The sequence below is a fragment of the Catharus ustulatus genome, chromosome 3 (genome assembly GCF_009819885.2).
Source record: "Catharus ustulatus isolate bCatUst1 chromosome 3, bCatUst1.pri.v2, whole genome shotgun sequence".
NCBI classification, from domain to species: Eukaryota; Metazoa; Chordata; class Aves; order Passeriformes; family Turdidae; genus Catharus; species Catharus ustulatus.
The window spans coordinates 84684595-84707272 of record NC_046223.1 but is presented as its reverse complement, the minus strand read 5'-3'; the positions used below and the strand labels follow the sequence as shown (position 1 = coordinate 84707272).

Below are 22678 nucleotides of genomic sequence, written 5' to 3'. Positions count from 1 at the left end.
GGGTTGGTAATAAAACTACCCTGTACATTGAGGCATTAGTTTTATTTAAATTAATAGTTTTTTCTATTGGCATAACTAGTTTCTAAAACATTGAGTACTAGAAACAGCCAATACTGCACTGTTTGTCTACCACAAGTCTGAATTGTGGCTGAAAGAAGAGAGGTATGGGAGAATTCACATGAAAAGTAAAATCCATTTTAATGAACTGATACAAATTTAAAATGTTAAGAGCTGTATTTAAAAAAATCCTTAAACTGTGATTTCTTGGAAGGCTATGGGTAGCTGTGCATCTTGTTGGTCAAAGAATTCCCTACATTGGTAGACCACAAGGCCTATGTGATGTAGATGATCATATTATATATCTTAGTTGAAATCTTGAAATGGCTTGGGTTGGAAGGGACATTGAAGATCTAGTTCCAACCCCCTGCTATGGGGCAAGAACACCTTCCACTAGATCAAGTTGCTTAAAGCCCAATTCAACCTGGCTTTGAACATCTCCTGTTGCCTTTGGTTTTTTGTTTTTTTTAAATATGTTCTTTAGTGTCTGTCTTTTTTTTTTTAAAAAAAGAAAATCTTGTAGCACTGAAGAGATCTTAATCAAAATAACCAGATATTAATTTAAATTTTTAAAAAAGGATTTGACAGGAAAATAACTGAATTCAAGAGATTATTATCTGAAGGTGCTTAAAATAGTTTGTACTCCACGTTGTTCCCTAAATGAAGAATTGTGTTGTAACACAAATGTGTGTTCATTTAGGTGTTGATACATTTTCATAACTATATTCTGAGTTATTGTGGTTTCTTTGTCTCTGAGAAATGACCTTCCCTTCACCTGTAGGGAAAAATAATGTAGAAGACAGTGTTGTTCTGAACTGTTTTTGTGGGTTTGAGGTTCTAGGATGACTTTTCAAATAACTTGATTTCTGGTTGTGTTTACCATAAAGTATATCTGAAATACACACTTTCACAAATACACTTTATTAAGTGTATTTCATTTTAAGATTAATGTACAACTTCATAAAACTTCTGCTAAATCTTCAATAATCAAGCAAGATTATTCTCTTCTGGATTAGGATACAGGGCTGCTGAGTGGGCTGTTTGCTATTGTCCGCCTTGATACTCCCTGATTGCACACAGTTTATATGACAGCTCTCAAATTTGCTACCAGTGAAATCAACTGGTTTAATTTAACCCAATTATCTGCTTAGAATTACTTAGTTGAATTTATCTGATATGATCTGATTGATTCTAACTGTTTTCTGTACAGTATCAAGTACACAGGAGTCTGGACTTCAGAATATAGGTGAAAATCACAGGAGCTTAAAAAAGAATGATTCCAGTGAAAATTCTTCTACTATTATCAGATCTTTATTTAGGTAATGTCTTAATTTCTTATTTAATGTCTTATAACATTTCAACCAAAATCAAATACATATGCTATAGTGTTGTGTGGGGTTTTTTGTCAATTTTTTGGTTTGAGTTTGTTCTTTCTTTTAGGGAAGAGAAGTCACAGGACCTGGGTGCCCAAGTTAATTACCACAATACGTTGAGACCACTAAACAAATCTAACCAGGTAAAACACGTAACATTTTCTTTAGAATCTTAAACTCTTTATTCTGCTTTACATACCTGATAACTTTGAATTTGCTATAAGATTTGCCCGTTTGGGAGGATTCCTGTTGCCCTGGTATCTGATGATGATGATGACGACGACGACGACATGGAGGATTCAGATGTCCCAGTCACAACCAGTGTTACAAAGAGGTATGGGTATTGGGTTTACCTGCAGCACAATTTCCCTTTTCAATGGTACTTTTATTGGATAGTGGAAATGGCATGTTAATGTGAAATTTGATCTGAGGGATAGAGACAAATAGTCATTATAGCTGGAACAGGTACTGCAGTAACCTACCTCTGATCTTACTATACAGATTCTTTTATGAAAGGAAGCATATAAAGATGAAGAGAAAGCATGTTCTGGCTAATCAGTAAGATCAAAACAAAAGGGAATTAGAGTGGAAATAAGTTTAGTTCAAAATATCTTTGTTTATATAATCTAGTTTTTTAAAAAGAGATAAAGCAGTCTTGAAACTTTCAAAATATTTTTGAATCCTCATTTTGTAGGACTTCTTCGTATTGTTTTTCCACTCTCTGAGTGGACCTACTTTGCTCTATATTTGAAGCTTGTAGCTAAAAGTCTTCTACTTTAAGTAGTGTGCGACTACTACAAAAGTAGTCACAACTACTTTTTTCATCTCATTTACAAAAAAGGCCATTGCACAGTGTTGGCATGTGATGTAATTAAGAGTGTTACTTCAACAGGCAGATGTCCAGCTCCAAACAAACAGCCTTTGTTGCACCTTTTCCACCATCCGAACCCAAACCTTGTGGGCGTGATTCGTACAATCTGGGAGATTTGCAGGTAACTGTAATGTTTTTTAAATACATAAAAGGAACTCTAGCTATCCTATGGCATTATTTCTTTCTTGAATTGAAAAAGGTGTTATTATCTATCTTAATGTAGGATTTCCCTTTAAGTAATCATTTGTGGATAGAAACATTCATTGTGTCCTTTAACTTGAAAATTGTTATGCATAATAGGGCATTAAAAAAGAGCTTTCTCTGAACAGTACCATCTGATGGGGGCAATGGGAGTGGTGTTAGGAATATGATTTATGAAGAGGGGATAAACAGATTTCAACTTGACTACAGGACCTCTTTCAGCTGTAGTCATGAATTTTACCATGGGAAGTACCCTATTTAAGTCCATTCAACTAAGTGAAAGTGCTCTATGAAGCCATAAACTATGGATTTTGATAGAGATTTATTTTCGTGAAAAACCAAATGTCTTGCATTACTATGTCTTACATTTTCATGTCCTGTGTCTCCATCCCCTAAAAGAAAATTCCAGAATAGGAGGCATTTAGGCCTTTTTTTATAGAAACTGGATTGTAGAAGTTCAGTGTTGATGTATTTAAAAATAACCTCAGTAATACTTGTCCGTGTAACATGCATGGTTCCCTGAAACATGTTTGCTTTGCAGTGCAACTGTCATTTAATTACCTTAAGGAAATGTGTTTTGTATACTAGTCTTGAGTTTTCCTTTGAAACTTTAAGATACTTTTTATGTTCTTTAGTCCTTACAAGGAAAGACAGCTTTACAGTTGCAGATGTTGGATGAGGGCAGCTCAGAAACGGCTACCAATTCCACTGTAACTCTCAAAACCAAAGTGGACGCAAGTCTTGTGACAAAAAGAAAAGGTAACTATTAATGTCATATTTGAGTAGTTTGGAGTAGAATAAGCATTGAAAATGTGCTGTTCTGTATTTTTTTCAAAATGCATTACTAAATAAAATGTTTTTGAAAAAGTGGGAATTACTGCATTAACAACATACTTTTGGAGAATGATTCTTAAAGTTCTTTTAAAAATAGCCAGTTTTGGTGTATTTCAGGAATAAATACTTGACTAGATATTGGGTTATTAATACGTGGATTTTGACTGTTGTGTGAAGTCGGCTAGAAATAGGGATGGCCTGATATTACATTACGTTTGTCTTTCTGGAAAATGTTGTAACCAACTTGGACTTATAGCAAGGATTTCAGAGCTAGCAAAATTTAGAGGGGTGCTACTAATTATTTATCAGCTTCATGGAATGTGGAATATATGTAGTAACCTCCTATGGTTACTTACTACTTCAGTGTTTCATCTCTGGAAAGAAACCAAGCAGAGCTGGTTCCTTAAGTGATTTTCTCATCCTGCTGAAAAAGTAGGTGAAAATGTCTAATATTGCAAGAGTTGGATTTAGGATTGTATAAGTACATATGTGTTGTAGGAAAGAAATATTTCACTTGGAACATGGTGCTTTTTCAACTTCAGTGTCCCCTCAGCCCCCCAGTGAAATTTTACCACTGACTTGCACTGGGAACAGTTTATTTTTTCTGGTCATACTTTCCCTGTTTGTGCTTCATTCACATTTCCAGGTGAGATGCTGGTAGTTCAGTCCTTCAGCAGCTGGATTGCACTAAGCTGCTCAGTATGGGATGCTGCTTTCTAGTAATTTGAGAAGAAAAGTTTGCAAGCTTGTGAATGAACACTCTTAAACTGTGCTTTTAGCAGCTTGCACTGCCACATCACACCATTTTTCTCTCGTATTACCTGTGCAAAAGGAACCAGAAGACAGAGTGCCAAGTCCCTTCAGGCCTCTGGCTTCAGTCATTACACTGGATTATAGGTTACCTGTTGTCATAGACAAGAGACTTCTAATTTGGAGTTATGGTAACAAGCTTATCTTCAGTGCTTTATAAACCTACTCAATATCATTGGATGTTGTAGTATAATTTATGAATGTACTCTTTATGGGTTTTGTGTGTTGGTGAAGGAAACAGTTACATCTCTGTTACTGTTAGAGTATTATCCTAAGATTTTGAACAAAGTTGCTATTTTACTACACTGAATTAAACATGGAGCCTAAGGACTTCATTAATGTCTTTTAAAGCCAAGTTCCAGTAAATCTGTTTGTTTAGTCTGATCTAGAAAATGAGGTAAAATTATTCTAGGAACTTTTCAAGTGTTGAATATTGAATAATTTTTTAATCCATGGTGTTTCCCCACCCCACCCCCCCTTCCCCCGCCCCCAGAAAATCAAGTTCTGGAGCTGAATATACCAGAGCCCAGGAGTCTGGAAAGTCAACAGCAACACTCTAGTTTTGGTGAAAGCTATCGAAAGCAGTTGGAGCAGATTAAACTCAACTGTATTAATGCCAGGAATAAAAAAACAACTCAAGAAGTGTCACAGAAAAGCTGCTATGGAGAGGTAAAATAACAAAAGTGTGTACTACATGTGTGCTAGCAGCAGCCTTATGTTGAAGAAATTATTTCTGTTCTTAATTGCAGCTCCTTGTGTGATAAAACATCTTGCTTTGCCCTTAGGGAAAACAAAGGAACCTTGACCAGTCTGATCATCCCCTTTCAAGACAATTATCCCCACTAGATCCCGTTTCTAAGATAAGTGGCCCATCACACATTTATGGAACACCAAGCACCGCATCTAATGACTATATGGCCTGGTAAGCCTACTAAAAGATGGTAGTTGATCTTTGTAAAAATCTGCTTAAGCCTTTCCAGGGTTTCTCAGTTTTTCTGTTTACACAGCAAACATTCCAAATGCTTCTGTCAAGTGCCTGACTTTGAGATTCGGATTGCTTTTAGGGACCTTTGCCTTTTTGGGCAGCTTTTCAGCTTTTTGAATATTTGCTATCAACTCAATAAGCCCTTAGTAGAGCATTTACCTTTTTTCACTGATCCCTGCTACATGACCCTTTCTTTTGGATAACTTTTATGTGGTTGACATACTTTTTAGATTGGTAACTATATATCAGTTTATTTCCTATGATGCAAGTGTCTGAGGTTTTTTAAAAGCACCTCAAGAAATCCAGAGGCTTGCAGAATTAAGCACTTATGTTAGGAAATTATGGTATTTGTTTATCCATGTTACCTTAAATTAAGCATAAACCCCTATGCCTGTGTTGGCAAATCTTTCTAATTATGTGATTACTTATTGTTTTCATAAGTCTCTAGGATGAATCATGTAGGTCGAGGTTGTATGCTGAGTAAGCTCCGTTCCTGTTGGTAGGACCTCTGTCTCTGCAGCTGTAGAATTCAGAATAAATGTAGGGCAAGAACCACATAATTTCACAAAGGAACTTGGTAATAGTCCTTGATTAAATTCTCTTTACTTAGTTTGTATGTACATACATGGTAAATATGCAGAATTGCAGAGGGTTTCTGTATTCAAAGAAAACCATGCTTTGTCCTTTTTTTTTTTTTTTCTTCTGTGATTTTACTCTACCAAATAAATCCTAGTTTTATACATTCTTTTCCAGTTCTGATCTTAGCATTAGTTTCTGTAAAATACTAAGGATATTTAGTAGTGGGTAGTGGGGAAAAATAAAGTGTATTCAAAAGTATAACTAAATAGATGGTAGACACATCAGGAAAACAAATTAAAAAATCCATAGGATTTTTTGCAGTCTTTAGTTTTCTTAAATCCATGATCTTTCTGCTCATACAGAGTGTAGCTAAAACTCTCAAGGCAAGAGTGAGAATTTTTGAAGTTGTCTGTCTCAATATGCTTGCTCTAAAAAAACAGGTAATCTAAAGTTTTGAATAAATAATAAGCTGGAGAAGAGTAACTGGCTCACATTCTCTTATAGTCAGCTCTTCTAGCTTTATAGTTCTTTCACTTTTCAGTTTCTGGGAAGTGCCAGCTATTACCTCAAGATAGTGAATCGGTGTTTTTAAAGGTATTTGCTAAGTATGTTATAGTTTCAGTGTATTTCTAAAAGGACTTCTAAATGAAGAAGTTGAAGTGGTCTTAATGATAATTATTGAATGAAGTGGAGGCTTGGGCTCTTGCTAGTCAATAGGATTTAACTTTCAAGAAACACTGAAGATTTCAACTTTGTTGTTAAAATTATCTTAAGAAAATACAACTAATGCAGATATTGTTCATGTTTTTTCTTAGTTTCAGCACACCTGTCGTAAAGGACAAGTTTCTACCAGGATGTCAAATTTCTGCTCCCTACAGTCAGTTCCCTTATTTGCCACATACTCCAGCAACTCCATTTCAAAATCAAGTTGGCTTGCAGGTAATAATTTTCTGTCACTTTTGCAGTACATATTTTATTTGGGAACTACTTTAGGTAAATAAATGTGTGTATGGTTTTTAATCTGAAGTTACTGTTCATCTTCCTGGATGAGCAATGGAAAGTAGTCTATTATTCCTAAAATAACTTCATGTATATGTCTGAATTTAGATGACATAAGTCAGGTATTGAAAAATCAGTTCAATTTTGTCAAAATGCTGGAGCCTTAATGTCTGCAACCTAAGCCTTTTCAGATCCTACATAATGACAGAGGAAAAAACTAGAGCCTCTGTTTTTGTTCTGCAGTGCTTTTACTGTGGCACTACCCACTAGAGTACAGTACCAATAAAGAGAAGCAGTGTGTGTTGAAAACCATGAGTTTGAGGGAGGTAAAAGATAGCAGTTCTCCTCCATTTTTGTTAGATTTCACAGATTTTGGTACCTTTGTTGTGGCCTGACATAATGTAACAATGGGTTACCTTAGATGTGTTGCACATTCAGGTGTAAACCCTTCCCCATTGTAGATAAAACTGGGGGATAGGTTTAAACTTCCTACCAGAGATAAGTATTAATAAATCAAACTTGATGCTTTTCTATGGCTTGGTGTAGCAGATACAAGCAATGCTGTTTCAACTTCACACTACTGCAGTCTTCTAGCTAGTAATTAGCTTCAAGTAAAGTGGTAAATTTTTTCAGTACAGCTCTTAAGTTTTATGCTAGGACTGAAAGTTTCTTGGATAATGTAGTTTCTGGTGTTATATGTAAAGAGGGAGGTGTCTCTAATGATCTGGGAAGTCTTATTAAAGAACTTAATTCCTTGTTTTCCAGTATGAAGAGCATTGGCACGTTTTACAATAGTTCAATGAAATCACGTGCCAAATGTTGATCAGTATATGGGGATTGAACTTTCATTTGAAGTTTCTTTACTGCTTCTAAACAACTTTATCTTCTTCAGAAAGAGCAAGACAACTTAAAACATTTTAACTTAATAAAAAGTAGAACTCTCTCAAGTTCTGTTGCATGTACTAATATTCATTTCTTAACCTTTTCTGTGTGTACACAGGTTCCAGCTTCTATACCCTCGCATGAATGCCTTGCCATCAATGGAAGAATTTATACAGTGTTAAAGCAAATAGGTAGTGGAGGCTCGAGTAAGGTAACGTGCTCCTTTAGCCTTTTAGGCAGTCACTCATTTATACAGTAATAGTTCTATTGTAAATACACATTGAAATCATCTAGTGATTACCTAGTGCTAACATGTACACAATGATTGGCCTGAGGGATCTAGAAATTTGCTGGTTTAGTGCTATGCTTAAACTCTTGAAGGTAATTTCTAGGGTAGATTAAACATTAAAATTCCTGGTAGAACCAACTCTTCTGTTATTGTGTACATCCTAATGTGACAGGCTGTTTAGAGCAGTGTTGGAAAATGGGTAACTTGTGAAGTTGATTGAGGGCCTGAAGGAGACAGGCCATCTCAACTACTTCTGTAATTTGTGTGAGAAGTAGAGTTGCAACTACGTCTGAAGTGCTGAATGAGCTGCTTTTTATGTGGAAGTGTGGGGTCATGGGAGCTTGGAAAACAATACTGGCAAAATCTCTTGGGTTTGTTATAGTTCTTTACTTTCTTAACAGTGTTAAGTAGTTTAGCTGGATGTTGTTCTGGGGACTATGTCAAAGGCCTTACAGAAGTCAGATAGCTGACATCTCTAGCTCTTCTCTTGTCCGCTGATGTAGTCCCTCACAGGAGGCCACTGGGTTGGTCACATGTGCATGTGGTGAAGCACGGCTGGCTCTCTTAAATTAGTTTCCAGTTCTCCATGTGTTTTAGCATAGCTTCTTGGAGGATGTGTCCTAAGGACAACTAATTTAATTAATTACTTAGAGGTCTTTCCCTTTGTGAATCCATGTTGACGGTGTCTGATTTTTAGTAGTGCATTTTATTAGTACCAGTAGGATATTCTCTGTAATTTCTCCAGCAACTGAGGTTAGGCTAACAACTTTGTAGTTTCCTGGGTTCTTCCCTCACATCCTTCTTGTCAATTAGCGAGCTTCCAGTCAGCAGGGAACTCCAGAAAGAAGAGGTCCCTGTGTTGCCAGTCCATGGCTGGAGAATGAGGTAGGATGGCAGGGACCTCTGTGTGTCGCTTTCTCAGTCTGCTTAAAACAAGGCCAAAATAGAGCATGTGTTTTGGGTTTAAATATTGGCAAGGATGGAGCTTTCACAGCCTATCTGGACAAGCAGTTTTCCTGTTGGACTATAGGACAGTGAAAAAAATCAAAATATCCAACTGTAATTTTCCTTGTTGTTACCTATGTCTGTTGCATCTCATACTTTGATGGTTCAAGAGAAGTCTGTCATACCTTCACTTTAAATAGCTGAAGACAGCAATAGGATTTCTTGCAGCTTTCTCATCTTGAGACTGAATGAGGCTTTGTGCTCTCAACCTCTTCTAATGTGCCGTGTGATCTAGCCTCTAAATGATTTTAGTGTGACAAAATCAATGTGTGAGGGCAGATCAAACCTGTATCTCTGGCAGTGTTATTTTGTAATTTTAGGAATGCTGCAGGCTCTTGATGTTCTACACCTGGTGAACTATAATATGGCACAAAGATACAACAGAAACAACCCTGTGTCAAAAGCTAACTGGTCTCTTGACTTTTTTTTTTGTCATGCTGACTTGTATGAATTTCTTCCTTTTGAAGAGGTAGATTTCTTTGGTATTCTGGCTGAATTGAGATAGATGACCACAGTAAATCAGAATTAGGGATGAATGAAGTTATTAATGCACTAATAATTATACTGTTTTGCAGGTGTTTCAAGTACTGAATGACAAGAAGCAGTTGTATGCTGTCAAATATGTGAATCTAGAGGAAGCTGATCAACAGACTGTTGAGAGCTATAAGAATGAAATTGCTCATTTGAGTAAACTGCAGCAACATAGTGATAAGATCATCCGCCTTTATGGCTAGTGAGTAAATACTAACTTTATTTAATCAGTATTTCTCTATAAAAAGATGTTTCCTTCACTTTTAACATACATGTTTTATTTTTAGTGAAATCACTGATCAACATATCTACATGGTAATGGAGTGTGGAAATATTGATCTCAATAGCTGGCTTAAAAAGAAAAAAAAGATGGATCCTTTGGAACGAAAGAGCTATTGGAAAAATATGCTGGAAGCTGTTCACACAATCCATGAATATGGTATTCTTAAATAATTCTGGGTATTTGTATAGGATAATATGGTTTAATTTTTGAGTTAGTATTGTTTTTAGTGTTGGTGTAATCTTCATGATCTTCAAAGATAAGTATTTACTGTATTTCCAAAAAAAGCAGTGAAGCAAAAAACAAGGTAAATTTTGATCCAGACACAGACTTGGCTAACTCAAGAAGGATCTCACAAATATCACTGTTTATGTAATGCTATGTTTTTTTTCAACAGCCAGAAAATATTTTCTGTTTTAGACTACATCAAATACTCCCAGTTCCACTTGCTCTCTGTTAGACTCAAATTTTAGCCTCTCATTTTTTCCAGAAGTAGCTTTGACATTAATAACATCTCTGCCATCTTGCATCTATGTTCTGTTTGTCTGTATAGCATAAATGAGAGGGCAGACTTGGATCTTTTCCTATATATAATGAAGACTAGTGCATATAGCAGAAAGCATCACCTCTTTTCAGGACCGGAGCATTCAATGATATAGCAAACAGCAAAACCTACTGAAATTCAGGGTACATACATACATACATGTGGTGTTTTGAAAAAGGACATTGAGTTCTGTAAAATATCAAGATAAATTGGTTGATTATGTATATAGGAACTAAAATTCATGTTAAATTGTGCAAGTAAAGATTGTCAGAAGTCAGTTGTGTATATTCCCCAGTGAGTGGTACCTTTAATCAGACTAAGCAATACAATTATTTTATTTTAACCACCTGCTTAGCTAATTAAAGAGAGAACTACAGGTGTAGACAGGCCACTGAATTGCTCCAGAGCAGCAATTCACTGTGGCCATGTGCACAGAGAGCTGGAGGGTCTGCCACAAACTGAGACAAACTGTGCAACTCAAATTGCTTGGAGCTGTTCTGTGGTAGCTAGAGATTTGAATAAGTAGAATTCTAACTGTCAACTCATGCAAGTCTTAACTGTTTAAGAAAAATTGGAAGCACTTTTATGAAATCTGCGGAGATTCAGATAAAGCTAATCTGCACCTTCTCTCTGTGCAAGGGTTATGGGAATTGAGTAATGTTAAACCTTATGGTAGTAATTTGGATTTACTTTAAACTCTTTCACAGGCATTATTCACAGTGATCTGAAACCAGCAAACTTCCTGATAGTTGATGGAATGTTAAAACTAATTGACTTTGGCATTGCAAACCAAATGCAGCCAGATGTGACAAGTATCATTAAAGATTCTCAGGTGAAATACTTTTGGAAAATTCATGTTCATTTTTCTGTAAAGTGCTATAGTACCTGCTGATAATGTTGATTGTAATAACCTCAATTACTATTGAAATTTTATGCTGAGTAGTTTTAGATGTATATATAAATAGTCATGTATATTGATTTTTACATGTTTCTAATGAAAGAAAAGTAATGGCCTTCAGCCTTAATAGCTTTCCAAACAAGATGAGATGCTTTTCAGTATTTTGGGGCAGAAGTCTAAACTTTTATTTAATGAATTAAATTTTATGCATGCCTTACTTACAAGAATATTTTTTCATTTTTATGGCTAGGCTGGCACAATGAACTATATGCCACCTGAAGCAATAGAAGATAGGTCTTCCTATGGAGAAAATGGCAAGCCTCATTCTAAGGTAGTATGATCTTTTTCCTTCTATTCCCTTCATGGTAAGAAGAAAGTAATTCAATCATGTATCTTCAGATTTGGTTTATTTGAAATCTTCCACTGAAACTTGAACATAAGAAAACTTACTGTGCCATGATGATGGTGTACAAAGTTGGAAGGTTAAGCCTAATCTCCCTAACTACCTAAAGGCATTTGGCAGATGGTGTTTAGAAAAATGTAAGCGTTCAATTAATTAAGCGTTCAATTAATGAGTAAAATTGAAAGTACAACAGAGGCACAGGCTTTGGCATTTTTAGGGCCACATGTATGAGTTCAGTGTATCCTATTTTTTCTATGCTACAGAGTATTGTATATTGTAGAAATTTTTATAACATCACCAGGGCAATGGAATGTGAATGATGAGGAAAGTACTGAAGGAAAGCTCTTTCACACTGGCAGTCAAACTTCAACTGAAGTTTGGTTTGGTGGAAAAGTATTTAAAATCCATATGTACATGAAGAGTAACTTCCTAACAGTTGAATGGAAGTATTATTATATAATAAGATACAATTTTGTCTTTCTAAATAGAGAATAAACTATTTTATAAGTGGTTTTCTTTTTAAGGATGATAATTTTTTACCTGATTTGGTACTTCTAAATTAAAACTGCATGCATAATGTAGGCTTCTTCAGTTAATCTAAGCAAAAATCTACCCACTGTGCTGGGAGTCAGGTTCTCTGTATGCATCTTCTTCCACCTCCCTCTACTTTCCCTCTTAAAGTGCTTCAGCTTCAACAAGAGAAGTGGAAAGTTGTCCTGAAAGGAATAGCCTGGGTGTCATGGATATCAATCCTTTACACCCAGGGGAATTGAATTGTGGTTTTCCACTTTAGAGACATAGCTGTGATCTCTCACAGTTTCCTGGATTTAAATAATTTAGTATGCTTTACTTGTATTTATTTTAAATCTGAAATTGGAATCCTGCAATTCAACTTGTTAAGGACTAATTTTTAAGTTAGTTATTAAAGTAAGTTGATTTTCAAAAACTGTTAATAAGAATAGTTTTCTTATGGAATATTAGTGAAGGAAGCCACATCACTGTCTTAGTAGGTAATGGCATGCTGCCTTGGTGATTTTATGTAACAGTTACAAAGATCTTAGACAATGAACAGTGTACAATGATATGATAAATTGACCGAAGGGCTGGTTTCTTAAGTAATCTTCAATTTTTTTTTAAATATTAGATAAGTCCCAAAAGCGATGTGTGGTCACTGGGCTGCATTTTGTACTGTATGACATATGGAAGGACTCCGTTTCAACATATAACCAATCACATCAATAAAATGCATGCTATTGTTGATCCAAATTATGAAATAGGGTTCCCAGATATTGCTGAGAAGGATCTTCAAGATGTGCTGAAGGTAACTGCTCCTTTTGATTTAAATAACGGTAATTTCTTTTATTTAAAACACATTTTCTAGAACTGAATGAGTTGTGCTTGAGAGACATTTTCTGCAAATAGATGCTCACTGTTACTTGCAGTAACAGGCCTTATTACAAAAGAATGAAGCTAGAGGTACTTCATGTAGCTTCTGTATTAGTCTCTTTTCAGCTCAATACTAGTTAAGTAAATACTGAATGTCATCTGACTTACGTCCTTTAGTTCAACATCCAAAGTAAATACTGTGAATTCCTAGGACAATTCATAATTTATAGGCAAAACATTCTTCCTCTTTTTTCATTTGCAGCGCTGTTTAATAAGAAATCCTAAAGAAAGAATTTCTGTTTCGGAGTTGCTGGTACATCCCTATGTTCAAATTCAAAGTCACTGTCAAACAGGTACATTTATTTTAAAATATGTTTTTTATTTAATAGTATTTGTAACTATGCTTTAAGAAACACTTTACTCTTAGATGTACTATGAGCTTGTTGGCATGACTCAGTTTTGTATGGTGCCTATGTCTGCTTCAGAAAAGACTTCAATATTTTGATTCTTAAACCTCTTACAAACTGTTCTAGCAATTTTTACACTGAATGTATACAGTTTCAGCATAACTATAAATTAACTGCAGGTGTCCCAAATGCAAAAGGAACAACAGAGGAAGTGAAACGTATTCTTGGCCAGCTTGTTGGCTTGAATTCTCCCAATTCTATTTCTAGAGCTGCGAGGGTAAGCAAACTTTCTTTTTTGTTTTGTCTAGTAGTATGTGCTCATGCAGACAAAGGTTAGAATAGTGAAAGCAGAAACAATGCATATATGAAGTCTTTAGCATAGCTGGAAAAACATTACATATCTTAGTACTTTTATTTGCAAGGGTGCAGAATCTCTTTAGAATCTTCTGAATTGGAAGTGTTGAAAATGATGCCAGTAATCTTTATTTTTAGTTTTTTCTTTCCTTTCCGTCTTCCAGTAGATCTGCTTTGCTTTTAAGTTTCCCCTATGTGGGGGGCTCTTCTAATTTAAGAATCCTCACAATGGCGCAATCATCTAAATTGATCTGTTAAATGTACACACTTTTGAACTGCAACTTTTCCTGCTTGCTGGAAGTTGCTGAACTGTTAATGCAATGCTGTGTCTAAGTTAGTTCCTTTGTGTTGAAGTATTGCAGCCTCTTTTTATCGCCTAAAAGAGAAGCTTGATAAGTCTTTAACACTGTTCTTTCTACCTGTGTCTCAGAAGCAATGGTGGTAAAGTATGCATAAGACCTTGAGAAGGCAAAGCTGCTTTCATGGGGAGGAAAGCAAATTCAGTGTATATTAAATCTAAAGGAGTTTATACTTACACTTCTAGTTGCACTTGATCTGTTTTAAATATGAGGGTGAACAAGTAGTTTTTCTTCTAACAAAACGACGATGTGGTTGTTTGTGGGTGTTTGAGTATCTCATATAAAGCTTGTGTGCCCTGAGTACACAAATAACTCTCTCCTTCCATGCTGGTGTTTCCATAGTGGAGACATTTAATGGAATAAACTTGATTTTAGATCTCTGCAGCTCATGTTCTCTCCTGACTTGTGAAGCTCTATAATTTTGCCCACACTGCTGAGTCGGCGTATGTATTTCCTTCTGGGCACTGCACTGCATTACAGCTGCTACAACCTAAGCCGACTTGAGTGTTTTTATTTTGGTTTGACAAGAGCAGTTTTGGTATGGAATATTTCAGTATCTGATTATTTAGTTCAGGTGATAATGTTTCTTATATAGTTTGAATCCATGTGCAGTACAACTGTGTTCACCTGAATACCCTATGTGTTTTACTTTCAGACTTTATATGAACAGTGCAACAGTGGCAAAGCTCTTGATGTATCAGCATTTGCAAAGCCAAAATGATGTACTACTGTTCAAGAGACAACAGATGTATGGTCTGTTCAAAAACTATTTTGTGCTGCTAGCTTTTAAAAGGACACTCAGCATAAAGTTTGCATTTTTGTATGTTTTTTGTTCTTCTGATAATACCTGCAGGTCATTAAAAAGAATTTAATTGAATGCTTTTCACTGTGGGCTCTTCCACTCCTTGCATGCTGCTTGGGTTAAGCAACAACAATGGCTACTTGGTGATTATGGTCTGTGTTACTTACAATGCACTACAGTGTCTGGAATACAAAAACTTGTATGAGAAGCTTTAAAGATGAGATCTTATGAGAAGCTAATATAAAAAAGTTCCCAAAAAATGGCAATTGATGTTTGTGAAAACATGAACTATCTTTTAAAAAACCTCCTAAGGCGTTAACAGAGTGTTATGCTGCTCTGTTCTTTGCTAACAAGTACCTAGTGTCCAGTTTTGGCCATAACCAAGGAAATGAACACTCTGTATAAACCACCAGTTAAAATATTGGTAGATGCATGTAAATGTCAGTTTTTGAGCTGTTCCTGTGGTTAAGTGTTATGATGGAATCATCAGTACTGTTCTGGACTTATATGAATAAAATGGCTCTTGTATTAAAACAGTATTGTAAATGTAGCCTGCTTTTCAAATTTCAGAATAGTAGAAAATCCTTCAGGATTTACAATGGTAATTAATAAATCACTAATTTGGATTTTAAAAAGCATTAATACTAAGAATTCTCTAAAATGCACTGAATGTTAAGAGAAGTAGATTTTACATGATTGTTACTGGATTGGTCAGGTTTTAACTGAATTACATTTCTGGCACAAGTGTATGTTCATGCCTGCCCTCCCTTGTTTTTGGGTTAGCTGTGATTCTCCACATTACACAGGGAGAGTGATCAGGAGTGGGGCCTATACCTGATAAGGAGAAGGGCTGAAGCAGGGGGCAGAGAATGTGTGCCTACCCCAGTCCTGGAGCACGCATAAGAACAGCACATCTCCTTCCTAAGAGCAGACCTGGAATGATAAACTTAAGGTGTTGATCTCATTGTGATTATATGAAACAGGGTGTGGAATATCGTCTGTCAGGATAGAGGTAGTTGTCCTGTATTTCTAGTGCAAAAGGTTTGTTCCCCATAATGGTCTTGTTCTTGCTTGTTTTTTTGAAGACTTACTGCTGCTGCTGCGGAAGTTCAGTGGTATTTCAGGCATAAGGAATACATATGCTAATTGTATCCACCTTTTGTTTACAGTTCATTATACAGATGTTAAAATTTTCAAAGTTGAAACCAATGAAGAAAAAAGTGTTCTGGACATTTCGTATTCTAAACAGTTGGAGAAACTGCTATGGTATGGGAACTGAAACACTTTGGCTTTCTTGGGGTGGGGGGGAAGAAGTATCAGTCTCTTCAGAAAAAAACCTGAGAAGGAAATTTTTACTCTGCAGAAGTGTTTTTTCATCAATTGAAAAGTTTCCCAAGTACTCATCTAGATTACAGATCTTGAAAGAAATTCTTCATAATTATTCTAATGTTACAATTGTTAACCCTTGCTGTTTTGCTTCTCTAGTTTATGTTGGATGTTGAGAAGCAGTGCTATGTTACTGCACAACAGTGCTACAATAGCTACAGCTATTTTTCTTTTGTAGTCTATGGTTTATCAAACCTTTCATTTATTCCATGACTGCTGGAGAACCCACAGGAAATATAACTGGCATGAGAGGGAGCTTATGAAAGAGCCCTGGGACTGATAAGAAGCAGTGGGTTGTCATCAGTCATCCCTTTAATTTTTTTTTTTCATTGCAGATAGGCAGTTGATTTATATTCCTTCCCCACCTCAATGACATGCTGCAGGATGCCTGTATACCTTGGCAACTGCCACTTACCACTTTTCAATCTATTCCAGATTTTTTTTCTGCCTTATAGACAACTATCTTCCCTTTCAGGTTCTCCTGGAGTCTTAAAAGCATAAGGGAATTACAGAAACATTGTGTGATTAGCTTTAAAGGACAAAAAATAACAATCTTAAATGTTGGGTAACAGTAACTGCTAGAAGCTTTTTCAAGGTTACAAAATGTCTATCCTGCATTACTATCACCCTCAAGCATTTCAGGACATTGTATTTAATGGAGAGAGATCTGTTGAAACAGTATATTTCTTTATAAGCTGTTACTGGATACATGTACTGTATAATACTCTTTCAGCGAGCAGTGAGCTACCAAGCTATGTGAAATGTACAAAGGTAAATGAGAACACTTCCGTAAGTTCCCTAATGTAATTCTTGTTGGAAAATGGGTTTGGGAACTTCCAACCTTTAAATCTAAAGCTGTGGTCCAAAAACTCTACTCAGCAGCTGACACTATCTGCAGAAGAGTAACTTCCCTTTTCACTTATTAATGGGTACAGCATGACTCAGTCTCCACCTCCTTCATGAGGGTAAAGGGAGGGGCAGGCACTGGTCTCTCCACTCTGGTGGTGGGAGCCGAGGGAATGTCAGGAAGCTGTGCTGGGGAGGTTTTGGTTGGATGTTAGGAGAAGGTTCTTCACCCAGAAGCTGTTTGAGCACTGGAACAGGCTCCCCAGGGAAGTGGTCACAGCACTAAGCCTGACAGATTTTAAATGTCTGGACAATATTCTCAGGCATGTGGTGTGACTCTTGGGGTGTTCTGTGTAGGGCCAGGAGTTGGACTTGATGATCCTTGTGGGTCGTTTCCACCTCAGGACATTTCTTTGATTCTGTGACTCGGCCTGTACTCTGCTCTGTAAGGTTAGTTGGAATTCAAACATTAAATAGAGTTTAAGTTTTGGAGACTGCTCATGAAGTCAATCTTGTTGTGGCAGAACCTAGAATTGAGTCCTTGACAAGTACAAGAACCTCTCCTCTAAGGACACTTGACCAAGGAACAAAAATCTGTTCATGAATCCATCACCATGATGCTGGAGGAGCCACACTTCTGTTTCTCGTTTAGTCTTGTGGAAGGCACTATTAAGCTGCTACTGTTGTAGCAGGAGGGAAATCGTAGAATCCCTAACAGCAGAGAGTGAAGGGCAGAGGGTGTGAGTTTGAAGTTGTCAAATTGTCATTATTTTGGTCCTTTCTGTGGATTTCTGTTCTTTAAGTACCTGATACTGGTCTCATGCTAAACAGTTTTAACTAATTCTGGGAGTGGTGATAAGTATCAAATTAAAAATTCAACAATTTACTTCAATTTGAGTTTCTAGCCTGGATGTGAAGTCTAGCTTGCTCCCTGAACTCCTCCTCAAAGATCTGTTACTCCTTGTTTCTCTCTTCCAGTCATTTATGCTGTTATTGCCTTGCTGTTCACACAAACACAGTTCTCAGCGGCAGGGATAAAACAAATGCCACATTTTATCATATTTCTCTCTTTAACACTTATTGGTAAGGCATGTTCTGTTTCAGCTAAGGATGAACTAATATGGGAGTATTCCCTTCCTGCTTGATGCATATATCTCCTCCCAACTTGGTTTTCTGTGCCCACCTGCCTGGAGCACAAGGCTTTTCAGTCTGTCAGGGAGCTGGTACAGTGTGCCCTTGTTTGCTTACTGCTTCACATAAAGTAATTAAGAGATAGATCTTGCAAGATAAAGACCATAAAGAATGGAACAGGCAATGCAGTGTGACTTACTTCTAAGATACAGAGGTGTACACCTGTATGGACACAGAAGTCTCTATACAGCCTGTCCATGCACTTTCATGGGAGTTGCTGAAATGAAACCCGAGATAAAAATCTGACTCCTCACCTCAATTCCTTCTCTTGGCAGGTAGAATATTCACAGGTAAACAATGATGCAATTTCAAGATTCTGGCTCTAATCAGATGAATTGCTAAAATCTAGGCAGATTTTGCAATGAAATATGACTAATTTGATGTGGAATAGTGGTACCACTGTTCTGAACCCTGGATAAACAAGGAATAGGTCAGTTTTAAACAGCATCTATCCATTGGTCCTAACCCTTATATGTTATAAGGGTCTCCGTGCCCACTTAATGTGTATGTTATGTGGCAAGTGCAGGCATACTTTGAATTCCTCTTTGTTACATGCTCTGTGTCTCTGGCTTTCCCCCTATTTTATGTCACTATTAAGTGTTTTTTTAATTGGCTTTTAAGTAACTTTATTTACAGAAATATGAATTGGATTTGCACTTGATTCCTTTGTAGTCTTGAATAGACTAAATCTTAGAGGTCCTAAATGATTATATCAGCCTTGCACTGCCAAGTCATGGATAAAATATTTGAGTCTTAGCTCTTTACATTCCTTGTCTTGTTTGCTTAGAGTTTGGCAGAAAGCTGTTCAGTGCCATGGATCTGTACAGTGCTGCTTGTGTTCTGTGACTCATTGGGGCATAAAGCTCTTCACTGCTACTGCAGAGTGGCATTGTACTTTGAAGTAGTGTGTTTGGATATTCATGTGATGAACACATAGCTCTGTGCAGCAGAAGCCTGTGAAGTCCCCTCCACAGTGGTGGGGAAATGCTGGGAACTGCAGCAGTTGCTGTGTGCTGGAGGGACTCTGAGCCATCCAGCAGGAAGCAGTCACCAACACTTCAGGAAGGTACGTCAGTAATGAGAAGTTCTGAGTCTTCAGCAGGTCTTGGGTACCTGAGTGAAAGGTGAGTGTCTGCTTAAATCTCTTTCAGTCTGATCTTTGGACTTGGCAGATATCCGGTACTGCCAAGACACATCCTAATTGCAATGATGGGTACTGAACAATGCAAATATGAACAAAGCATTGGTTTTAGGGACAACAGATGGAACTTCAAAGAAACCCTGGCTTTTGACTTGCTGTTTGCCATGGGTTAGAGAATGCTCCTGTTGCTGCTCTAGCTTCTCATCTGGGAAGAAAAGCCAAGTCGCATGCATCGATGTTCAGAGCTGAGAAATTTGGAAATTTTCATGTCAAACCATGCTCTGTAAGATTTTAGTCTAAGGAACTGCTTGAAATTGATGTGCCAGTGGCAGCTTTTTAGAGCAGTTGATAAAGCTCTCCAGACCCAGACAGCATTGACTGCTGAAGTCTAAAGGAGCTTATATGAACTGAGTGAGATGTTGTCCTGTGTCATTTTAAAATTAGCTTTAGGAACACAGGGAATGTGTAGTAAATATGATACTGGTCTTTTGTGCATGTTGAAGCTTGTAAATTAGACTACCAAATATGCCTTTATGGTAAATAAAGCCTATGTTGACAGAACACAAGTAATTCACATGGGGAAAAAGGTATTCTAACATACATACAACACAAGGGACTGTGGAGTGGTTTTTGGGGATGGTTCTTTTGCATTATACATAGCTCTCTGGAAGTGTCTGCCCAAACCCTGTACCAAAGTAACCAATTGGAATATTATTAGGAAGAGAGCTCAAGAATTGGTGTACTGCTATGTAAACATACTTGGTTTGAGTGCTGTCTGCAGTCCTTGAAAAGGTTTAATAAAGCTAGAGAATACAGAGAGAACCAATGCAGGTATCAAAGGAGATGGAAATGACTTCTGTACAAGACTAAAAGCTGTATGACTTCCTTAGGAAAATCTCACTCGGCTGAGCTGGATAGGAGGAATCAGCATTGCATAGGGCTAGGAGCTGATGAAATGATCAGTCAGACTGTTAGAAATGGAAGAAAGGACGATCCTAGGGTTTAGTATGCAACATCTAAGTACATCTGAATTATTGTGGAAGCTAAAGATACCAGTGTAAAGAGAAAGATTGGATATATTCAAGGAGGTCAGGATGATCCTTGGCACTGTAAGTAGTGAGATGTAATCTCTGGCTTGGGGATTCCCCCTATATATAGATCTCTGATCCCAAGTGCCTGGGATGTTTTGCCAGAAATGGAATCGCTTACCTTGCTGAAAGGGCTCATGCTGATGTTTAGCAGACCACACTACCTTGTGCTCTGACCCCTGTGACAATAGATTCCATACTTGGTTCAGTTTCTTTGGGTCCTAGATACCTGATTTCCATCTCCGTGCCTGTTGGTGTGGCACCTTTCGCAAGCATCATTGGAATATATTTGCTCCATCAGTTTTAGCAGGCATTGTTTTATTGATCATGTTTTAGCAGGCATTGTGTACCAGCAGTGACTTGGCCAGAGCTGTGCTGTCTTATCTCGCTTCCCACCTGCCTCCTGAGCCACTGCCTCAAGGAGTCAGGCAGGTTTTGTAGCTTTGCTGCAAATTCCCTGCTGAGATCATATGCTGTACCTCAGAAGGGCACCTGGAAGCTGGGATCATGGTGGGCTGTTGCCTGGGTGTCAGCTTTGGAGCAAGGCTACATGAAAGCATGTAGCAAAGGTAATCAACTCCAGCACTTTGTGGTAGAAGCAGAGGTTTCACTTTTAGGTTCTCTACATGCTGTGGCTTTCTTGACTCTGCTTGTAACCACATCCTGACCTAGTTGGCACTAGGTCCCACTTCACACACTGCCTGCTGATAACACCAGCAGCAATTCCTGCTGGCAGCTTAGGTCAGTGCAGGTCGTGATGTTTCAATAACTACTTTGGCACACTGGTGGGTTTTTGTACATGGGTGGGTCCTGCAAAACTTGTTCAGCTAGCCTTTCTTTTTCAGAGTTCCCTGTGTACTCAGTCTTCCCACAGCACCTTGCCTCACACTTTGCTACATGCATGTCCTTACACCCTTTTTCAAGGCAATAGCTGGAACCTTTCCAATGGTGGTTTCATGGGGAAATGCTAGTTCAAGGAGTTCAGAGTGTTCCTTTCAAATTCTTCTGGGTTTCACTTTAGACAGGGGCCTGGTATCATTTGGGTAGACTCCTGCTGTAATTTTGAACATAAGGCCTCCCTGTCCTGGAGTTTAGGTTCTTCCAGGATGTGGAAGAAGTGTTGAATAATAAGGAGCCCAGAGCATTTGCTGTTCACTTTGTGGTCTGTCACTATATTGGAGTATTAAGTCTTGTCCATTCAAACTCCGACCAAGGAGTTTTTGAGCTCAGGGAGATTCTGCTTCATGGAGGACGAGTGAAAACAAACTTTCCTACATATTGGACATCCTATTTTTGTTAATGTCTGAAAACCCATATATTTTCAGAAGGGATATGCAGAAAGGTTGTATAATGAGTCAGTGCATAAACATTGCTAATGCATGAGTTGTGCATCCAAAACTACATCCAAGCACATTTTCCATAAAAGCTTATTCATTGTGTCTGATTACAGTAACCAGGAGTCACTACAAGTGGAGGCTTACTCATTCTATTTACTGAAATGTTGTATCTTTCTCTCACTTTTGCAATTATGATAATAACTTGAAGTCTATACTGAGATATGGTATCACAGAGGTTAATTGATTTTTATCTTAAGCGTCTCTTAAAAAATCACAGCCTAATAATGAAGAATTTCCCTAAGCCAGGCCAAGCATAAAGGAAAGATCAAGATATGAATGCAGGACCAGATAAGGCATCCACTTTTATCTAAAGGAAAACGGTGCTGCAGTTCCTGGTGTGAATGGATCCAGTTAAAAAAAAACAACCAAACACACAACAAAGGAAAAAAGCTCAGCCAGAGGGTGGGAGGTGCTACATCCCTACTGTTCTGTTTGTGAGCTGTTATGAGCCTCTCTGGGATGGTGTCTGTTCTCCTGCTTTCTCCCAGACTTCCTTCTTCTTGGCTGAGTGAGTCAGACTTCTGTAGAGCATTTTGCTGACACATCTACTAAACTGTCCTTGCCCTTCTGCATCCTGGTTGGTCACATTCAGACAAGATGCATTGAAAATGAAAAAATTTCAGAAGTCTCACCAGGTGCCTTTTTAGAGGGAAATATTTATCTTTTCAGGGAATACTTTTCTAAATACAATCCCTAGGCAGCATTTTTTTTTCTTGGCTTAAGCAGTTATGTTTCATAACTAATAAAAAAATTACCAATGCAGAACTCTTCTCTTGCCCC

General features: G+C 37.4%; 1 protein-coding gene across 1 annotated transcript in view; it reads left to right on the top strand.

Moving 5' to 3' along the window:
- Nucleotides 1-15340, top strand: part of TTK (TTK protein kinase) — a 29640-nt gene extending 14300 nt beyond the window's left edge. Inside the window, exons 7-23 of the mRNA XM_033055500.1 lie at nt 1268-1376; nt 1498-1573; nt 1655-1764; nt 2323-2422; nt 3138-3261; nt 4640-4815; nt 4932-5068; nt 6526-6649; nt 7710-7802; nt 9461-9618; nt 9704-9855; nt 10948-11072; nt 11389-11469; nt 12686-12862; nt 13190-13280; nt 13514-13611; nt 14703-15340. Coding sequence (XP_032911391.1) covers nt 1268-1376; nt 1498-1573; nt 1655-1764; nt 2323-2422; nt 3138-3261; nt 4640-4815; nt 4932-5068; nt 6526-6649; nt 7710-7802; nt 9461-9618; nt 9704-9855; nt 10948-11072; nt 11389-11469; nt 12686-12862; nt 13190-13280; nt 13514-13611; nt 14703-14768 — 1997 coding nt within the window. The 3' untranslated portion in view covers nt 14769-15340. The remainder of the gene's footprint in view (nt 1-1267; nt 1377-1497; nt 1574-1654; nt 1765-2322; nt 2423-3137; nt 3262-4639; nt 4816-4931; nt 5069-6525; nt 6650-7709; nt 7803-9460; nt 9619-9703; nt 9856-10947; nt 11073-11388; nt 11470-12685; nt 12863-13189; nt 13281-13513; nt 13612-14702) is intronic.
- The last annotated feature ends 7338 nt before the right edge of the window (nt 15341-22678 follow it).